The sequence below is a fragment of the Dermacentor silvarum genome, chromosome 11 (genome assembly GCF_013339745.2).
Source record: "Dermacentor silvarum isolate Dsil-2018 chromosome 11, BIME_Dsil_1.4, whole genome shotgun sequence".
NCBI lineage: Eukaryota > Metazoa > Arthropoda > Arachnida > Ixodida > Ixodidae > Dermacentor > Dermacentor silvarum.
Genome location: NC_051164.1, coordinates 17826556 through 17844194, shown reverse-complemented (window position 1 = coordinate 17844194; position 17639 = coordinate 17826556). Strand labels below are relative to the sequence as shown.

General features: G+C 44.5%; 1 protein-coding gene across 1 annotated transcript in view; it reads left to right on the top strand.

Annotated features, from left to right (window-relative positions):
- Window positions 1-17639, top strand: part of LOC119432360 (kelch-like protein 17) — a 91221-nt gene that overhangs the window by 24690 nt on the left and 48892 nt on the right. The window contains exons 5-6 of the mRNA XM_037699528.2: window positions 10584-10784; window positions 13033-13129. Of these exons, the coding sequence (XP_037555456.2) occupies window positions 10584-10784; window positions 13033-13129 (298 nt within the window). The remainder of the gene's footprint in view (window positions 1-10583; window positions 10785-13032; window positions 13130-17639) is intronic.

Below are 17639 nucleotides of genomic sequence, written 5' to 3'. Positions count from 1 at the left end.
CACCTACAATGCAGCATCAAGCGAACAAAAGTAAGAACAGACGACAAGCTGTTCCAAAGCGAGCGAGAATCTTGTCGTCTGCCCAGAAACTTTAGCGGCAAGCTGATACTTTTTACTTTTCATATAATTGTGCACCCAATAGTAAGTCCTCAGACTTAAACAAAGCATGTTTTTGTGTAATAATAAAGCTTAAGCAGTTTTTTACGTCCTTTTTTAGCAGGAAATGAATCATTGACAGACGGAACGGTGCTAGCCAGGCGCGTCTTCAAGGCGTTCTGGCTCTCCAAGAACGATGCCAATCCGAATCCACAATATACCGGCATTTCTTTGCATACCACTGCGCAGCAGCGCCACATTTCCCTCTAAGTTTTATAGTGTGAAACTCTATGGACTGGGGTACCCGACAGATGGCGCTGCTCAAACAGGAAGCGGAAATCTATTTTTTTAGTGCGAAATCCAATATGGCCGCTTTTTACCAGTCGCGTACGCTGGTACGCGCCGCTCCCGCACTGCTGGCTTTGCGGCATGCCTCAGTGCCTTGGCTGCCGCTTAGCTGGTGCGTTATTATTGCCAGGTGACCAAAGGGCCTCCCTACTGACGCCCATACAAACAAGCCACAAGTGAGTGAACAGGACGTGCGACTTTATTAGGGGAAGACAGTGCACCTTCTCGTACAAGAGCAGCAATAAAACTTGCATGTTGAGATACGCTGAAACAATAAACGTGAGCTCGTAAACTGGTCACTTTCATCATCACACATGGCGGTCCGGTAACGGGCGACAACCAGCAGCGCAAGCAGATAGTGTCCCAGCTTTTTGCATCCGACAGTCACCGTTGAAGATTAGCAACTTTCATACCGAAGCAATCGGGTGACGCAGGCATCTGCTGCCGCACCCAACACAGCAACATGGACTACCGTGCGTTTTTGCATTGCCTCCTTTCCAACCTGCACGTTTATTTTTGTCTATCCGGGCCGCTAATGTGTCACTGACACTCGGTGCCCCACTTTCTATCAATATGCACAAGTCGGTTTCGTGGGCATCACCTTCGGCAGCCACTTTTGCGGGCCTTTCCACCCAGGTGGCTATCAACTTCATACACTTCCGACCATGTAAGCACGTATGCCAAATCGCCCACTCAGGAAGCCCACAAACACAATTTGCCCAAGGCTGCACGGAACGAGGAGCATCAATCACGGTGCGTGTAAATTGGGAGTCTATGTCGCTGCGCGGACTGCAGAAGCAGGTGCTTAACTCGAGAGACTGCTTTCCAATGCAAATGACCAGGCCGCCACCTCCAAGAAACGTAACACAGCGACTGTAAACAAGTGAGATAACAGCAAAATGAGATTCCGCATTCAATCACCGCATAAGGGTCAGACACTATACATTGGCGAAGATCCACATGGCAACAGTGAGGAATGACGTACACGGGTCGCTTAGGCGCATTCAGCAGTCCAACTACAGGCACAGTGCTTGCCTTCGTTGCGCGTGCTGGTCTGGTAACAAGCGACAACAAGAAACGCAAACCGATTGGGCAGCATATCTCGCCTGTTTGCACCGACAGCCATCATTGAAGACTTGCATTGCGAAGCATTCGGCTGATGCAGGCATCTGCTGCTGCAGCGAACACAGCGACATCGACTACCCAGCATTTTAGCGTTAACTCCTTTCTAGCCTGCACGTTTCTTTTCTTTCGGGGGCCGCTAATATGTGGCTCACACTTGGTGCCCCACTTTGTCTCAATATGGACAAGTCGGTTTCTTGGGCATCACTTTCGGCAGCCACTTTTGTGTGCCTTTCCACCCATGTGGCTATCAACTTCATACACTTCGGACCATGTAAGCATGTATGCTGCTCTCTGTTGACGCCAAGTCGCGGCCAACGAAGACCAGAAGCAAAATTTGCATACGGCTGCAGCAGGAAAGGACGGAATGGGGAGCGCCAATCACGGTGCGTGCGAATTGGGAGTCTCTATCGCTGTACAGACTGCAGGAGAAGGTGCTTACCTCGAGAGACTGCTTCCCAATGTAACTTATCAGGCCCCCCAAATCCGAGAAAGGTCACACAGCGACCACGACCAAGTTTCTGCAACCAGATTCTGCAATCAACCACTTCAGTGTAGTTTGCGCGAAAACCGAGGCTATTGAGCAAGAAGAGCAATCCTGAACGAGACCAGGAATTAAATATGGGAATGGGAAAGCTTGCATTCAAGAAAGCCACTTAGCTCTGCAAGCAGTGAAGGCCAATAAAAGAAAAGTGAAATGTTACATAGCACACGGTGCAAAGGTTAATGCAAGACACATGCCAATGCCGCATCTGCCATTTCAGGAGAGAATTTAACATGGCAACGTACAGTAGAGAATACTTCTACAAAGATGTTATGCTAATAGACAATGACGGATATTAAGTATGAGCAAAGAATCTGTTCACCTTTGTGTTTTGGGTAAGGAAAAACAATGATATCTAGCAAGAATTGGAAATGAAAAAGCTTGCATTCATAGAAAAAATTTATACTTGGCACAAATTGAATTTGACAAGGCCAGGAAGCTGTTTAAGGAAGGGCAAACTGATGCAACTATTTTTGCCAGCGTCGTCTATGCTTGTTCAGAGGTTGCAGGTGCATCTGAACACGAAGAATTTCTTTTGTTGTGGTACCTGGATGACTCTGCCAATATCCGTGCTGGTGGAATGATGGCAGAGGCTCTTTTCAGTCTTGATTACAGTCCTACGTAGACTTGGTATCTCATCCAAATACTTCTGGATCTGCTTCTTTGTTCGTGATGTAAAAGCCTTGCGAGTTCGGCTCCAGCCCTTCCTGTTGGTGTAGATATATGAGCGCTCCTGTGATGAGGGCCAAGATGTGCTTGGTGCAGACCCTGTGACACATGAGATACAGCAGAGATTAGCCAAACTCGTGTAGTACTTTCTATGTTTGAGCCACTTATGCTGCAATTATTCATATCATCTGCTACAAACAAATGACAATGTATCTAAAGACTAGCAAGCAAATACAGTGTATATCAAGCATATTTATTTCTGAAACCGGTGTTGTTTACCTTGTAGTAGCAGCAAAAGTCCACAAGATGGCCTTGTAACAGGCAGTAGCTTCTCTTTAATGTGTGTAGTGTGTTGCTTTACACTGATGCCGTCTTCTGTACTGGATGTCTGGAACAGAAATTTTGACTGCATCAGAAATTGAAAAACACAATTTGGCAATATGAAATGCACAAATCTGTGACGTACATATATATTGTAATGGTTTGTGACTGCAGAACACATGTTCTGCAGTCACACTGTTTCTTCTAGGGTGCTTCATCAGCATGTTAATTAAATATTGGTACTCTCCATAAAATTTATCTCTGCCTAACTACTGATGAAAACTGAATGCGTGTCAACAGCCTAATTATTGTTAGGATCACAAATGAGAACATTTTTGCGCCCATTTATACACTAGAAGAGATCACACCGCTGGTTCAACAAGCAAAGGTATGAAAGACATAAAGCTATTAGAACTGATGCATTCTTTTTGTGCACGAACGTGATGCACCGCTTCACTACTGCAAAATAAATGCCCTAAGGTGAACCAAACTGAAGAGCAAGAACATCGGAACCAACAAGTACGAAATATGGGTGAATTATCATGCGTTCAACTACTTAATACATTCAATTGAGTACTTTCACTTCAATTTGCCATAGGGTTATTCGGTTTTGGGGTCGAAATAAGTTTTCGGCGGACTCGAAAAAAAAAGAAGAAAATATATTGACCAGGCTAACCAGGCTACTCAGTCGACCATAGCCACGGCTACAACAAGATAAAAATGTGACGCGCGTTCCGATATCGCTCTCTCTCCTATTCGTGACTGTGTGTACGACGGCCTCGCAACTAAAGGTTTATTTCGGAAACGGCAACGGAGGGTCCTGACTACCATTATGAAATGCAGGATCTAGTTCGTTAACTTGTCTCCGCCTGTGAGTGAACAAGAGGAAATATTAAATAACGATTCCAGCATCAATGTTAAATGACTCACCGGTATTGCCATCCTCAGTCGCAGCAGAATCGGGCTCCTGTTTCGATGTATACTTGTTCCGCATGGCTCACGACCAAAACCTAGCTTTCGGGCTCGCAAACACGTCACTTCACTCCAAGTGAAATAACGCGAGATGTCGAAGCGCAATAAAGTTGTTTTAGCACAAATAAGCAACCAGCACAACTGTACCAATCAATGAATCCGTGCTTGCCGTGTACCCGAAAATACCGGTATAAATTTTAAATCCAGGCAAGAGGTCACGTGGGAGGTCGATGATGATGAACGTTATTTTGCGTTTATAATGGCAAAAAAACAAACAATAGATGTACTACTCAACATTACAATGTATAATTAGGAATGATAATTTTGTACTCTTTATCAGAAAATAAAAACACTTCGATAAGTGTGGGAGTAAGTTTGTAGGTTGAAATTGCGCTTACTACGGCTCCTCTAGCGGGAGACGACGGCACTCACCGGGGCACCTTTTTGACGACGTACTACGCTTAGTTTATTAGCCGCGCCCGGCGCGGTCGATTTTTTCGCCCTCTGTGGCCATTTGTTGAACTTGAGAGTGTGCGGGCCCTGAGCAGCTCTGCGCGTTGCCTGGTTCGTGCTGCTGCAATTTCTTTCTCTCTCTCTCGCTCATTTTCTCCTCACTCCCGAGCATGGCGCGCGCCGCGCGCATGCTCTTCTTCTCTTTCCTTAACGTCCCATGTCAAGGCAACATGTGCACGGCTCAGAGAGGAGGCGAAGCACACGCCGCTCCGCGCGGTGGTTGCTAAGCAACGCGTGTTTACGTCATCGCTAGGTGCCAGGCGAAGCGACGTACAGCTGGGCCGAGTTTTCTGCTAACACTCCACGGCCGAACCAAAAGCTTAAACAGCTCGGCTGTCAAAAAAATTGAAAGAACTTCGTTTATTGAAATAATTCCGAATAGCTTTAAAGGTAATGTTCTCCAATTTATTCTTTTCTCTGTTTAATCTATTTACTAATCGTGGTAGGTTATTTCGAAGCGTCGTTTGTGCATTTGTTGTCCTTACTGGTGGTACTTCCCAGCATTCCTTTTTGCGTGTTGCATAACAGTGGTATTGTTTTCTAATTTCGCAATTTGCTTAAGGAAACCCGATCCATTTTTTAACTCTTCTTTATGTCCTGTATAGTCGGTAATGGTATATTGTTACAATTGGAATAACGGTATATTTTACAAACATTCATGTGTATGAAAGTAACTAGGGACATTTTCAATTATATGTAAGAACTTTTTTAGCAAGACATGAATGTTGTGCAGTTTTTTTTAGTGGTAGTCCTAAACTCAATGACAATAATTAAGGCGAGATTGAAACAAATTGTTTAAAATATTCATGAGGACTTTTTGTGGCAGTATATAGCGATTTCGATACACTATCCATTACCTGTGACAGTTTTACTGCTAAACGGTCGATATGTGTATCCCAGGATAAGGTTTCTTGAAAGCCGACACCCAATGTTTTAAAGCTGGGTACGATAGCGATGGGCGAAGAATATAATAGTACGGTTTTAATAACGACAACGTCTTTATTTTTACTGCGAAATATCATAGCTTTTGTTTTGTTTGCATTTAGCTTAAAATTATTTTGGCATGTCGATTCGTCTAATTTATGTAGGGTTGAATAGGCTTCATCAATTCATCGACCAAATTTCCTATTAGAAAGATGCTGGTATCATCACCATAAATTGAATATTTTGCCGCAGAGATTATATTGAAAATCTCATAACCTAAATATGAAAGGAGGCCCAAGATGCTACCTTGTGGCACACAGCAAGATACGGTACACAGCCTAGAAAGATCGTGGTTTATGTCCGCTGCCTGGACACGGAACTGTAGATGAAATTTAATCAGGTGTGCAGCTTTGTCGCGGCAGCCATAGTGTAAAATTTTCTCAGTTGAAAGAGAATGGGTTATAGGGTTGAAGGCTTTGGTAAAGTTAACAAAAATTCCCAAGACCAATTTTCCTACGTTAACTGCGGTTAAGATTATTTCTTTCTGAGCTGATAACACAAGCTCAGTGCTAAGACTCTTACGGAAACCAAACTTAAACGGAGATATAAGGTTATGTTTGTGTTCGAATTCAAAAAAGCGATCTCAAATTACATTTTCCAGAATTTTCGGAAGGATTGATATGGGGCAATAGTTGCCGATGTCATTCTTCTTACCTTGTTTGTGCAATACTATTACACGAGCTACTTGCTTTTCACGAGGGATCGAAAACAGCCTGGTTAAGACCGAGGTTCAATATATAAGCAGCACAGGGAGCTAAAGGATCAGCAATATATTTAATAGCTTTAATCAAGAATGCATTTATGTCTTTTCATCTATTCAGGTTATTAATTTTATCATTTACTTCAATTTAATTTACGGGTGGTAAAAAATTGCGCTTGTAATATAGGCAAGATTGTTTAGGTTATTTTGCGCAATGGGCATGTTAACGACTCTAATAAAGTGCTTAAAGGCAAGGAGACATGGATTGGAGTAGCTTACCTATGGACAGGTAGAGATAGCAGAGATGATTAATTAGTTCATGAAGTTGGGTCAAGTGGCATTATTAGGGCATATGAATGCGCACATGGAGGATTTAGATAGATATACTGATTACAACGGCTCTCTAGTTCTGGATCTGTGTGATGAAGAGAACCTTATAGTAGTTAACAGGGAGAATAAGTGTCATGGACAGGCAACGTGGCAATGCGGAAACAGGCAGTCATGTATCGACTACGCCTTAGTCTCAGGAACGGTCTAGGAACGATTAGGCCAAATGATGATAGATTAACATGGAAAAGATAGCCTGGGTAGTGATCATAAACGGTTAACCTTAAAATTTGGCAAAGATATACTAATATAACGTACCGTACGAAGTAATACATCAGCTTCTTTTAAATGAATAAAAAACAAATAACTGACAGCAGTCTGAGAATATAAGGAACTGGTAGACGTTACGCAGCAGGAAATAAGGCAGACTGGGCAAAACAATTGTTAGATTGGAAGGAGGAAACCACGTAAGTATTGGAAGAGGAAATAAAGCAAGCTATAGAAGACCGTAAAGAGGCACCTTGGGCTCATCGAGAAGCCAAAAAGTGGGGATTACACGAAGAAGAGGTGCTCCTTAGATGGAACACATACCAAAAAAAAAAAGAAAAGGCTGGCGAGTGAGCGAGTGCAAGAGAAAATTAAATGCGCAAGTGAAAGTTGGGTGCATAACATTTCCAAAGGAGACAAAGGCGCTCCAAAAATATTCTAGAACCATATAAAAGCACTTGAAATTCCAACTAAAAACCCGCAAACGGCTACAAGGGATGAAGGCGGTAACATCTACGAAGGAGACGATGCGCTGCGGTACATCGCAGACGTTATTAGGGATAACTTCGGCACGAAAGAAAGAGTAGTTCAGACAACAGATCCAGCAACAACAGAGAAGCCTGAGAAAATAAAATTTAGCATAGAGTGCTTTTATTGACAAAAGGCTGCAGAAAATGCCCCGAATAACACGGCAGCAGGACCCGATGAAATCCCAATACAGCTAATCAAAAACCTCGGTCCAAAGAGCAAGGCACTGCTGACTAATGCCATAGAGCAAGTGATTAGAACAAAGAATATTCCGTTGGATGGCGTGAAAGCAAGATGAATCTCATCTACAAAGGCAAAGGAGATAAGGATAAGACGAGCTCGTACAGGCCAGTTACGGTAACGTCGGTGATATATAGAATGACAATGCAAGCCATAAAATTACAACTGTCGAAGTGGGTGGAGAAAAACGATGTATTTAGGGAACTACAGAATGGGTTCAGGCGAGGCAGACGCTTAGAGGATAATATGTTTGGACTAACTCAGTGCATAGAGATTTCAGTAGCTCAAAATAGACCTTTATCGTTAACATTTCTAGATATTAAAGAGCCTATGATAACGTAGACAGGGAATCGTTATGGGATATTCTTAAGCACGAAGGCATAGATGAAGATTTCGTGGAGCTGCTGAGGGAGATATATAGAGACAACCGACTAGAAGTTGTATGGGAAGGTCGAAAAAGTAATGAAGTGGTGGGAATTCACCATCGACTGAAACGTCTTTCCTCTGTCTCTATTGTTGTTCACTATTTATATTAAGGGCACAGAAAGACGACTGGAAAACAGCGAATTAGGGTTTGATTTATCCTACATGTGCAATGGATAAATGATGCAACAGAAGGTCCCTGGAGATACGTACGCAGACGACATTGTGTTACTAGCGGACAACAAAGAATATTTACAGATACTTGCGAATATCTGTGGCAACGCAGCGACAAATCTCGACCTTTAGTTTAGCACAGAGAAATCGGTAAATGATGATCTTTAACAAAGAGACGAGTAACTTCGTGGTGTCAATTCAACAGCAAGTAATACCCATAGTTAAGCAATATAAGTACCTCGGCGTACGCATAAACGAAGGAAAGAATTACTCAAGCAACCACCCATTTTTTCTGCAAATTTTTCTGAAAAAATCTGAAATGAAGCCGAAGCGGAATGCAGCAATAATGAAACACAAATCACTCTTGGGCCACAATAAGTATGACGTGGTGCGCACAATTATCACAGAGACATCAGGAATTGTGATAATTAATGAAGAGACGAGTAAGGACGTAGTATCAATTCACATGCAGTCATATCCATTGGCAAACAGAGTAAATACCTGGATGTATACATAAACGAAGGAAATACCTACTCAAGCATCTACCGAGATAATCTAAAAATGAAAGAGAACGGGAATGCATCAAATAATGAAACATAACACTTCGGGGCTACAATAAATATGAGGTGCTACGTGGAATCTGGGATCGAGTGCTAGCAATAACATTCGCAAATGCCATTCTGTGCTTGAAAGCGGATATCTTGTCAGGGTTGGAAATTAACCAAAAATTGGTAGGCAGGGAGCTTACGGTAAAGCCACAAATGAGGCACCACAGGGTGAGAGTCGTTGGGCCTCTTTTTATGTGAAAGAATTCGGAGAGAGCAAAATTAGTTTTGAAGAAAGACTCAGGAACATGGATCAAAGTAAATCGGCGGCTAAAGCGCACACATATCTGTACCTGAAAAGCGTGGGCACAGAATAACTAACAGATCAAGAAAGTTAGCAACCAAGTACAGGGTATTTGAAAGCATAAATAGATAACCAGGAGTCATCAAAATGGAAGTGAGAGAAACAGAGACAGTGAATTAGATGCAAAGAATGGAATCAAAAAAGACTGTGGTGACTTACAAGAATTGGAAGAAAGAAATTAGAATTGAAAATCTGTACGATGACACAAAAGGCAGTGCATCTTGCTATTTGACGGTCGAGCCGGTTGCCTAAGGACGAAAGCGTACCGGAGCAAAAGCTCGCAACACGATGAGGCAAATGCGTGCTGCAGAAAAAATCCGGAGACCACTCAGCACATCCTAATGGGCTGCGAAGCGATCCACCCAGTGAGACCCGTAGGTAATTTACACCTTCCAGAAGCGCTTGGATTTAAAGTGGACGGAACCATCAACCGGTCAGCAGTCGAAATAAACAAGAGACGTTTAGGGTATTCGTGGAAAATAAGCAGCGAAGAGATCGATACCACCGGATCCGTTAGAGGCATAGGTAGCGTGGTAAACGGTATTCATAGAGAAGCTTCGAGGAAGAAAAAAAAAACGATTAGGGAGATGTATACAAAAATGCTAGAATGAAAAGCATATATAGCATGCCTGATTAACTCAAGCAAGCTCGGTGACATTTGTGAACGCTCGCTTTCAAAGAGATACCAATAAATCATCATCATCATGATGGCTGCCCACCTGAACAGCTAATCTCAATGATTAAAATTTTGCTCTGTGCAATAGGCTATTTCATATTATTGTGTATTACTCATTGTTAAACATTTTAAACATTTTCCATACTTTACGAGGGTTCAAAGTAAATTGTTTAACAAAGGAATATTCGTAAAAGAAAACATTTGTTTGGATGTTTTGTGTAACGGTCCGGGCTGTAGAACTACTATATAGCTACAAGACATAATTTCTGTATGACGAATGTTGTCCGCTTAATCATATTCTCCGTCCTCATATTTCCTTTTCCCCAGCTTTCTGCTTCCTCTTCTTTCCCATGACAGACGCATTCTTATTCACTTTGAAGTGGCTTATCGACATTTTAAGAATGGTACCAGTCATCTTACCTACCCAACGAAACTGAGGGAATTGAGGCAAAAATTAGGCTCACTAACACTTGCGCCCAGCATGTGGCTCACTGGAAGGCAGTTGCGGTCACACTTCATGTGCGCCTGGTTTAGAAACTAATTCTTGTGTATCACCAAACATTTTTCACTAGGTCAAGCGGCGAGACAGTGCGTCGCCATTTCTGTCTGCAGAAGACGCCTCGGTGCACTAAACGTTTACTTTGAATTAGTTACGCATCAGAGCTGTGAGGCTTTTGTTGCGCTGTCAAGCTGTCATTGTGAATTTGCAAAGAGCTTAAAAGATGTTAGCACAGACCACGAAAGAAAGCGGTGTTCCGGTAATGTCGCAGTGAGACGGAGCTGTTCTTGGCTGCACTGTCGTGGCTGAGCGCCAAGTGGCCAGCGCGGGAACAGCACATCGTGGAGCTGCTCAAGTGCATCCGTTTCTCGAGCATGCCAATGGAAGAGGCCGTGGCCTGCTTCCACCCGCCACTGCTGCCGGAAGTGACCGCCAAGCCGGAAGTGCGAGAGATGCTCAACAACGCCGTCTGGTGGGTGTGTGTGGATGAACCAGCGTTTCTCTTCTTGTTGCTGAGCGCAGAAAGAGAGCAACTGCGATGTTTTCGGTGTTTTAATTCATGAGCACACGGTAAACATCGGAACGGTTCTCTCCATCCCAATTGGTCACGACGCTATTCACTTAAATCACAAAATTATTGAATGAATTAATGAATGAATGAACAGGGGCGGTATTCTTGGACGGACAATTGCATTAGTGTTATGCTTTCATTTTAGCGACATATCGCGTTTATTGCTCGCGACGCATCGGTGTCTGCGATCGACTGCATTCCTAGCACAGTGACAACGAAGATGTCACAGTGCCAAGAACGCGACCACCCGTAGATGTAGTCGTGTCGGGTGCTAGTCATGCGAAATCTCGGGAAAACGAAAATTTCGCTAGAAGCGATCGCCTGAGAATACCACCCCATGATGTTTCGCTGCCGCTCACTGCTTACGAGAGGTCAAGAAAGAGGACAATGCCTTCTGCGCTGTTCACGGTGGTGTCCACCGTCTGTGTTTCTATGTACAATCAGCTTCAACGTACCACTGTTTTGCTTGACTCGCCTTGGTGGCTTAGCGGCTGTGGCATTGCACCGCTAAGCATGAACTCACGAGATCAAATCCCGTCCGTGGCGGCCGCATATCGATGAGCGCCAAATGCAAAAACGCCCGTGCACTATCTATTCGGTGCACGTCAAAGAGTCCCAGGTAATCAAAGTAATCCGGTGTCCCCAATACGGCAGGCTTCATAAACAGATCCTGGTATTGACACCGTAAAACGCCACAGGGACAGAGAGAAAGAGAGAGAGAAATAATAAACATTTATTCGGAGTAAGCGCAGTGTGCGGCCTAAGTGGGAGGCCTCCTCATTCCTGGTAGCCACGGGCCATGACCATCTGCTGTGCCCATTCGATCAGGCTGCGCTGTTTATTCGCGTCCGGATCTAATAGCCTGTCCTCCCAGTGCTCTTCGGTTAGTGTTTGGGTGTCTGGGTGTTTTCGTACGCATCCCCGTACCTCATGGCACAGGCTGTCTGGGAGATCACAGTACTTGCAGATGTGGGTGAGATTCGGTGCAATAGGATACCGAGCCAGGAGGAGCGTGAGAGAACGAATGCGATACTATATGAAACTTAGCCCTCTATTCACAAACGCCTCTAACCCTAGAATTAGTCGTAAGAGCAGATTGCAGCCAATCATGATGCGGGGACATACTAGCGAATGCTATCGGCCAATGGGTAATATCATCTGTGAACAAAAAAACTTTGTGAATTCGGCCTCTTGTTTTTATGTTGACTCTGGTGTGCAGGCAGGTGCGGCTCAAAGGCCATCCACACTCGGATTGAGTTAAACGCGTGAATCCGTAGACGCAATGACCACTGAAGCCCTTCGTGCCGCAGCGCTCATATCTCAGCGCAGTTGATGGACCATAAACTCGAAGGCCTTCGTAAAATAGACGTGACACGTAGTAACTAGATTTTAGTGCGAAACAGACAGCCACGAAATGGACAAATAGACGGGCCAAGTTCTGACGAACGATTGTTCATTACAAATCTAGGAATCTATAGTTGTTTGGTAGCCAGCGCCTTTCTCGTCTGTTTGTGTAGTCCTTTTGGGACCCTACGTTTCGCGCTAAAAGCTAGTTGCTTAGTGTCATCTAGGAACTAGCGTGGCAATATGTACAAACTTTCTCTAAAGTATACTGGCTATTCCGTGCCTTCACCATGGATGTCATTTGGCTGTGTGGTGCGCTTTCTTTTTTTTTCGTTTCTCAGGGTGTTCAAGGCTATGTTGCAAAGGCGTACAGCGCGAACCAGTAACACAACAAGACATCAGACAAGGAAGAGCGCTTCTATAGACGTCATCCTATTGTTGTTAGTGCTTGGTATCATAAAGCCCTTGCAATGTAATGCAACACCAATTAGCCCAATCTGCCGCCCTTTGGTGTTAGAGCTTACGGCAGACCGCAAACTTATGCTTCCGGCATACAGCTGCTCTACACAGTCTGTAATCAGCCTGACGGTCGCAGGCAGCGTAGCCAGTACACCTTGGCTAAAAGTGTACTTCATGAGTGTGGCGCCGATGTCGCAACATACTATATACCAGATGCAGCTTAGACATGCCGGGGCAACAGTTGGTGGTACGTAGATCCGGTCTGTTTTATATTGCGCCTTGGCCGCGGCTAATATTTCTCGAGTGGCTAAACCCCATAAAAGTATTTGGCGTCTGTCCCGTGCAGCTACATCTCCGCCAAGCAGGTCGGCCAGGAAAGCAAGTTCAAGCAGTACACGCATCCCCAGCGCTGCTTCTTGCTCAAAGGAAAGCAACAGCGATCTGTGAGTGGTCCTCGTCTCTATATATACATCTACTTAGCCATCTTTGGCAGGAACATCGCGCAACCGCACTGCTATTTTCAGGAGCTTGGCTGCTTGGCACAAAGCGAAATGCACCCCCACTTCAGTGCTATTAGCACAGTGACGGAGCGCCACCTCAGTGCTAATAGCCGTGTCAGTGCTATTTTCCCGAGCACAATAATGTCAACAGTGGAGCGCAGTGTTATAATTTGAGTTCAAATAGTGAATAGTTTACAATTGAAGTGAGAACGATCGGGGTGCACCAGCTAAAGAGATGCAGGCGTACTTTCTTTCGATGTTATGAACACTCGCATTATGTCACAGTCTACTTTCTCAGATATGGTGCTTGTTAAGTTATAACTCATTACGTATAGTACATACAATGTGCCATATTTATATGCGTCTGTGGTCTTAATCTACCATTTTTATGCAAAGAAAGCGTGTTTACTAGAAAACACCGTAGCCCTATTTCGATGCTGTGCGCATGTGTTGGGCTGTATATGACCCGCCGTGGTGGCGTAGTGGCTTTCGTGTTGCGCTCCTAAGTCCGAGGTCGCGGGATCAAATCCCGGCCGTGGCGACCGCATTTCCATGGCGGCGAAAAGCAACACCCGTGTACCATGCATTCGGTGCACGTTAAAGAACCCCAGGGGGTCAAAATTAATCCGGAGTCCCCCACTACGGCGTGTCTCACAATAAAAACGTGGTTTTGGCACGTAAAAGCCAAGCAGAAATACAAGTACTTTGGCGGTATCATGACAAGTGCATGGAACTGGTCTAATCATGTAATAAAGCTAGTAAATGACGCTTCTGAATCACTTGGATTTATCAGGCGATCCCTCTATCTGTCGCCGCCCTCCATTTGTAAGCTTGCGTACAAAACCTTTGTACGTACTAAACTACGAGTAGAATACGTATACCGCTTCAGAATGGCGCTCTTTGGTCATAGCTGGCCCTTGCGCCGTTAAACACTACACATCATCATATACCGCTTCAGTACGGTACAGTTCAAGTAAGGCGGCATCGCTTTCTTGTTTTTAAGTACGTCTATCACTATAGCTTAAGTGATACAGAAACAACCTTTGGACTTTAGATCCACCTTCAGAAAGTGGAATGGCTCATGAACTTTTTCTTATCGTTCGTTATTTGGCAAACATTTTGAAGCAGCGCCTTGTCATGTTTCTAACTCATGAATTGGGAGTTAGCCTTCCTCTCTGAGTGTTCATTTTCCTTCTAATCGCTTGCGGGTTTATTTTCTGCCGAATCGCTTGCGGGTGCGCTCAGTTGCGATAGATCTGTTCTTGTTGCCCACAAAGCTTGGAACGTAGGTGTTCTGTAATTATCTAATAGCTTGTAGCAAACACGTATTATCGCTAGTCACTCGCTTACTCTGCGAGCCGTAACGAAATGTTCAGCTTCTAATATGCGTGTGCTGTCTGTGTAGCTAGTCGCCGTCACCCGTGGTTCGACGCACTGATTCAAGAGTACGGCGATTCACTTATTCCTTGTACGTTGGCGATAGAGTGGGAGTAAGATTGCTTGTGAATTAGGGTGGATGTGTGTAGATAACGTGCGAGACATTTACTAAGCCAGGAAGCAGCGCTACTCTCTCTGTCACTGTGTGAAGAGCAGTGCTCGTTCTGGGGTTGAAGTCCTTTAGGTTAGCGATGGGCGCTAACGGATGGCGGAATTTTTTTAACCTCGAGGAAGGCTGTGCATTGCGAAGGGCCGGCAAGCCACGCAGTCCAGCTCTTAATGTAGCAGCGGTCCATGAACTTGACCACACATATTCTTCCTTTGGTTAATAAGCCACTCAATTTTTTTCAGCCAGCTACTGCAGATGTCTTCCCTCTACGATTCTACATTTTGCAACACGAAATGAGGCCCAGTGCGTTAGCGAACACCGCGATGCTTTCCGACAGCTGAGCGCGTAGTAATAAGGCAGAAGCGATAATATAGCTTCGCATTCCGGCGCTTTCGCTGAGGCAACATGCGGCGCACCGCCGAAAGCGCCACCTAGTTCCTGTAGAGGAAACTGCTCCGCCAAAAGGGTCTATTTTCTGCTGTAAAAATTACGGCACTGCGACCGTACTGAAAGAAAATGGAGACGTTCCGTTTATCAAGTCGCGCGCATGCGCGCTCTCTGAAGAGAGAGAAAGAAAGGACGCAGCCAGAAGGGTGACATGGCAATGCCTGAAGCAAAAATTTCGGTGGCTCGCACAACGCGCAGTTATCCGCTGCCTGCTGAGACAAGCCTGGGCTTCGCTGCAGTCACCGTGGATGCGCGGAGCACTCTGCAGTAGCTCACCGAGTGTGCAAGCGGTGGTGGCAAGAGAGTTCCATTGTTTTAGCAATTGGCTTAGATTGTGTCTTTTATGTGTGCCGAACAGCTACAGTTGGGCCAGTTCACTTTTAGTTTAATAGAATTTTGAGAGCTACGCTTACTAAAAAAATGAGTGCTATTGAATTTAAACGCAATACTTTGCATTTTCAGTATTCTACACATGCTCGCCGAACTGGGCGTTGGTGATGCGGGTCTCTATAGGACAATGTTGGCGGTAAAGAAGGCGTTCTGTGACAGCTATGCTTTGTCATTTATTGTTCGTGTAGAGCGCAAGTATTTTACAACGGGTATTTATTTCCCCGTTGTGTTCAACTACGTGGAGCGCTCACTGAATATTTATGTTGGCACGTGCGCTCGCTCCCGTTCCTTTTATTTGTGTACCGCTGTGTTTAACTCGAGACGCGCTTGCGTGAACTCTTGCGTTCGTCGTCCGTGTCCCGTGGAGCAACATCACGAGACTTCCTAGCTTCAGGCGGACGCACTTGTGGGATATGGTCGTCATTTCTAACGAGAGCAGTTCTACAAGAATATCTTGAATAATAATTGAATTCTGGGGTTTTAGTTACCAAAAGCACGATTTGATTATGAGGCACGCTGTAGTGGGGAACTCCGGATTCATTTTCACCACCAGGGGATACTTAACGTGCCCTCAATGCGCGCGATGACACGGGCGTTATTGAATTTCGCCCCCATCTAAATGATGCCGGCACGTGAAACCTCAGAAAGAAGAATAAATGAGGGCACCGTGGCCGGGATTTAATCCCGCTATCTCGTATTTAGCACCGCAACAGCACTAAGCCACCGCGGTGGGTAGAAAAATATTTTGTACTTCGGCTTCTGGCTCTTGCGAAATTGTCGCTTATGCCCGTATTGTCGCGTAATATTTTTCGCATTCACAAAACCTAACTTCACAAACGCAGCTTAGACTAGAACATGTGCGATATAGTTTGTGGAATAATGATAAAGGAGCTACGCCCAGCAATTCATACATACTTTGAAAATTTATGTACCTGAAGAGAACTTGGCATTTTGTTCGCTTTATCTGAGGCCCCAACTTCACTGTTAGAGTGAAGAAAACTTGGCCCCTCACTCTAGCTCAATCTAAAGTTTGGTGCAACAGCGTTTATAAAGAAAGAGGTTAGTGCAGTCTTCATAGCAGCAGTTGTCCGTCTTTTACCAATGGAACCTGGTGCCCTTCATGGAAATTGTTCTCTATCATTGGGCTTGCTATGCGAGAGCTGAAATTTTGCCACATTGCAGCTATTTCAAAGATTTAAAAAACTTAGGAATGAGTTCCTTTCCCATTTGGCTTTAATCTTTTCAAAGCACTCGTTGGGATCATACCAAGTCACGGCACAAAACAAATGGCCGAACCAGCGGAGAACACAAATGTTCAAATGTGTGTGACCAAATGATCATTTTGGTGACCTTTCTTATGATACAATTTTTCTACCTCTATAAGCTTTCTTTCAGTGCGAAAATGAAAGTGAATCGTAATGATAGTGCACTGCGCAAAAATTTTTATGTTCAAGAATTTATACTCCTTATATATTTTCTGCCCCACAGCTCAAACATCCTGCCATTGCCAATGTGGACTTCATCAATATTTAAAATGCAGCCTCAAATGCTGTTCTTCATTTTTTTTCTACAGAGTCAGCAAGCTGTTTTGTGCAATAAACTAGTTACTTTCTACCTTGTCGCTTATTCAGCATATATGTCAGTAGCATTTCTGCTGGTACTAACGTCACTCGTCAATATTCAAGGTAGAGCACTGTACGGGCCGATTTTTACATCCCGAACCCAGCCCGGGCTCGTTTTTACGTTGGGCCGCCCGTCCGAGCCCGACCAAAAGTTTCATGGCGAGACCCGGACCCGTCCAGGGCCCGGAATTAATCTACGTTAACCGCCCGGCCCGGCCCGCCACCCCTTTACCTTAGGCCCGAATCCGGTCCGAGCCCGGCCCGAGACCGAAAAATATTACCGAGCCGCATTAAAAAAATAATAATAAAGAAGAGAATGAAAGGAATTTATTCTTAAGAAATAAATACATGTCATATATACCATTATGAACACCATTTGAGCGGTCTGAACGCAAATACCAGCGCGCGAAGTAGTACGAATCACCTTGCTGAGCAGTATCGCCAGCAG